We start from the raw sequence: 2,500 nt of genomic DNA, 5'->3' as shown, positions 1-2,500 counted from the left end.
TCTCTTAATATCTAATATTCACTGTAATTTTGAAATATGCTCTCTCTCTCTCTCTCTCTCTCTCTCTCTCTCTCTCTCTCTCTCTCTCTCTCTCTCTCTCTCTCTCTCTCTCTCTCTCTGTGTCCAGGGCTTCAATATAATGCTATGCCTTACTAACACTAATAATAATAATAATAATAATAATAATAATAATAATAATAATAATAATAATAATTTGCTTGTTTAGGGAATTACACTTTTGAGCTACACAATTACTTAAATTACTTGAAATTACTTACAATCTTCCTTATGAGTGAGAGAGAGAGAGAGAGAGAGAGAGAGAAAATGTGATTGTATGGGTGTCGAAATATTATAACTACATATTCTCTCTCTCTCTCTCTCTCTCTCTCTCTCTCTCTCTCTCTCTCTCTCTCTCTCTCTCTCTTTAATTCTGGCTTGTGGCAAATTTTTAGTGGGAGAAGCAACACACACATATCTCTTCTTGTTTGGGTGTTTTGAGTGCGTTTGGGTGTTTGAGTGCGTTTGGGTGTTTTGAGTGCGTTTGGGTGTGTTTGAGTGTGTTTGGGTGTATTTGGGTGTATATTCAGTGAGTCTGGGTATTTTGGGTGTTTTGAGTGTGTTTGGGTGTGTTTGGGTGTGTTTGGGTGTGTTTGAGTGTGTTTGGGTGTTTTGAGTGTGTTTGGGTGTGTTTTGAGTGTGTTTGGGTGTGTTTGAGTGTGTTTGGGTGTGTTTGAGTGTGTTTGGGTGTGTTTTGAGTGTGTTTGGGTGTGTTTTGAGTGTGTTTGGGTGTGTTTTGAGTGTGTTTGAGTGTGTTTTGAGTGTGTTTGGGTGTGTTTTGAGTGTGTTTGAGTGTGTGATGGTACAGCTGCCCTAACTATGGTACACAGGTATGGTACAGCTGGGACATGGTACATTTTGGGTATGGTACAGCTGCTTCTCTATGGTACACTCTAAAATATGGTACAAATTTGCTTATTATGGTACAATATGGTACAATCTCGCTTTCACTATGGTACAATGGTACAGTCTCTCTACACTGGAAAAATGGTACATTCTCGCTTATGGTACACTGGAAAATGGTACAAATTCGCTTATGGTACACTTCATGTGGTACAGCCTCCCAGGTACACTATGGTACAGCTTCCCTATCGCTATGGTACACTGGAAAACGGTACAAATTCGCACTATGGTACAATGCCTCACCGCTATGGTACATGAACGGTACACATCAGCACAGCCTCCTCACTGCTAATGGTACACTTTGGGACATGGTACAGCAACGGTACAGCAACGGTACAGCAACGGTACAGCCTTGTTAGCGCTCACACTGCCACCACCACCACCACCACCACCAGCACTGCCAAACTAACATTGCCAGATCGGTGACAAAACAGCCCAACACAACGCTTGCAGTGCCTCGTGGGGCCACAGGGAGCCACAGGGGGCCAGAGGGTGCCACAGGGGGCCACTAACACCCTGGACGCACCTTCAACGAACCTTCAAATTAATAAAAACGCAAAAAAAAAAAAATGCGCTCACTCTACCAATATTTCCAGGAATATGGAAAAAAAACTTTCTTGCACCATACTTTCCCCCGCGGCCACACCCCAGTTTAGGACCTCCGTTTCCTGGGCTGTATGGACCTCCCCCTTCGTCCCCGTGGGGTGGCCGATCACCGCCTGGGCCTGGGGTGCTGGGAGGCGGCCCTGGAGTCCTCTGTGCCCATGAGTGTTCGCGGTGCTCCAGGTTATACAAGACTAGGAAGGGTTTGAAACACCACGTGAAGAATGAGTGCGGGGTGGAGCCAAGGTTCCAGTGCTCCCATTGTGACTGGAGGTTCAAACAGAAGGCGCATCTCCTCAGGCACGTGGCACGGAAGCACACTGCCACCTGAGCCACCCCTGCCAACCCCTGCCAACCCCTGTTAACCCCTTGTGAACCCCTGTCAAGCCTTGTGAACCCCTGCCAAGCTTTATCAATCCTTCTCAAGCTCTGTCAACCCCTGTCAAGCCTTGTGAACCCCTGTCAAGCTTTGTCAACCCCTGTCAAGCCTTGTGAACCCCTGTCAACCCCTATCAACACTTCTCAAGCTCTGTCAACCCTTCTCAAGCTCTGTCAAGCTCTGTCAAGCCTTGTGAACCCTTGTGAACCCCTGTAAACCCTTGTGAACCCCTGTCAAGCTCTGCCAACTGCTGTCAACCCCTGTCAAGCTCTGCCAACTGAACTGCTGCCAACACCCTGTCAAGCTCTGTCAACCCTTGTCAACCCATGTCAAGCTCTGCCAACTGCTGTCGACCCCTGTCTAGTTGTCAACCCCTGTCAAGCTCTGTCAACTCCTGTCAAGCTCTATCAACCCATGTCAAGCCTTCTCAACCCCTGTCAAGCTCTGTCAACCCCTGTCAAGCTCTGTCAACCCCCGTCAACCTCTGTCAACACCTGTCAAGCTCTATCAACCCCTGTCAACTGCTGCTAACCCTTGTCAACTTTTGTGAACCTCTGT

General features: G+C 47.2%; 1 protein-coding gene across 5 annotated transcripts in view; it reads left to right on the top strand.

Moving 5' to 3' along the window:
• LOC123504784 (longitudinals lacking protein, isoforms A/B/D/L-like) overlaps nt 1-2,500 on the top strand; it is a 31,989-nt gene that overhangs the window by 12,302 nt on the left and 17,187 nt on the right. For 3 of the 5 annotated variants that reach the window (XR_006674950.1, XR_006674951.1, XM_045255626.1), the window contains exon 6: nt 1,557-2,500. This exon is cut by the window's right edge. The exons of the other annotated variants lie outside the window; for them this stretch is intronic. Coding sequence is in view for 1 of the 3 variants with exons in the window: in XM_045255626.1 (XP_045111561.1) it covers nt 1,557-1,894 (338 nt within the window). In the remaining 2 variants the exon portion in view is untranslated. The remainder of the gene's footprint in view (nt 1-1,556) is intronic. 5 annotated transcript variants of the gene reach the window in all.

The sequence above is a fragment of the Portunus trituberculatus genome, chromosome 2 (genome assembly GCF_017591435.1).
Source record: "Portunus trituberculatus isolate SZX2019 chromosome 2, ASM1759143v1, whole genome shotgun sequence".
Taxonomy (NCBI): Eukaryota; Metazoa; Arthropoda; class Malacostraca; order Decapoda; family Portunidae; genus Portunus; species Portunus trituberculatus.
Note: the sequence above shows the minus strand (reverse complement) of the source record. Positions and strands in the feature narration are given on the sequence as shown.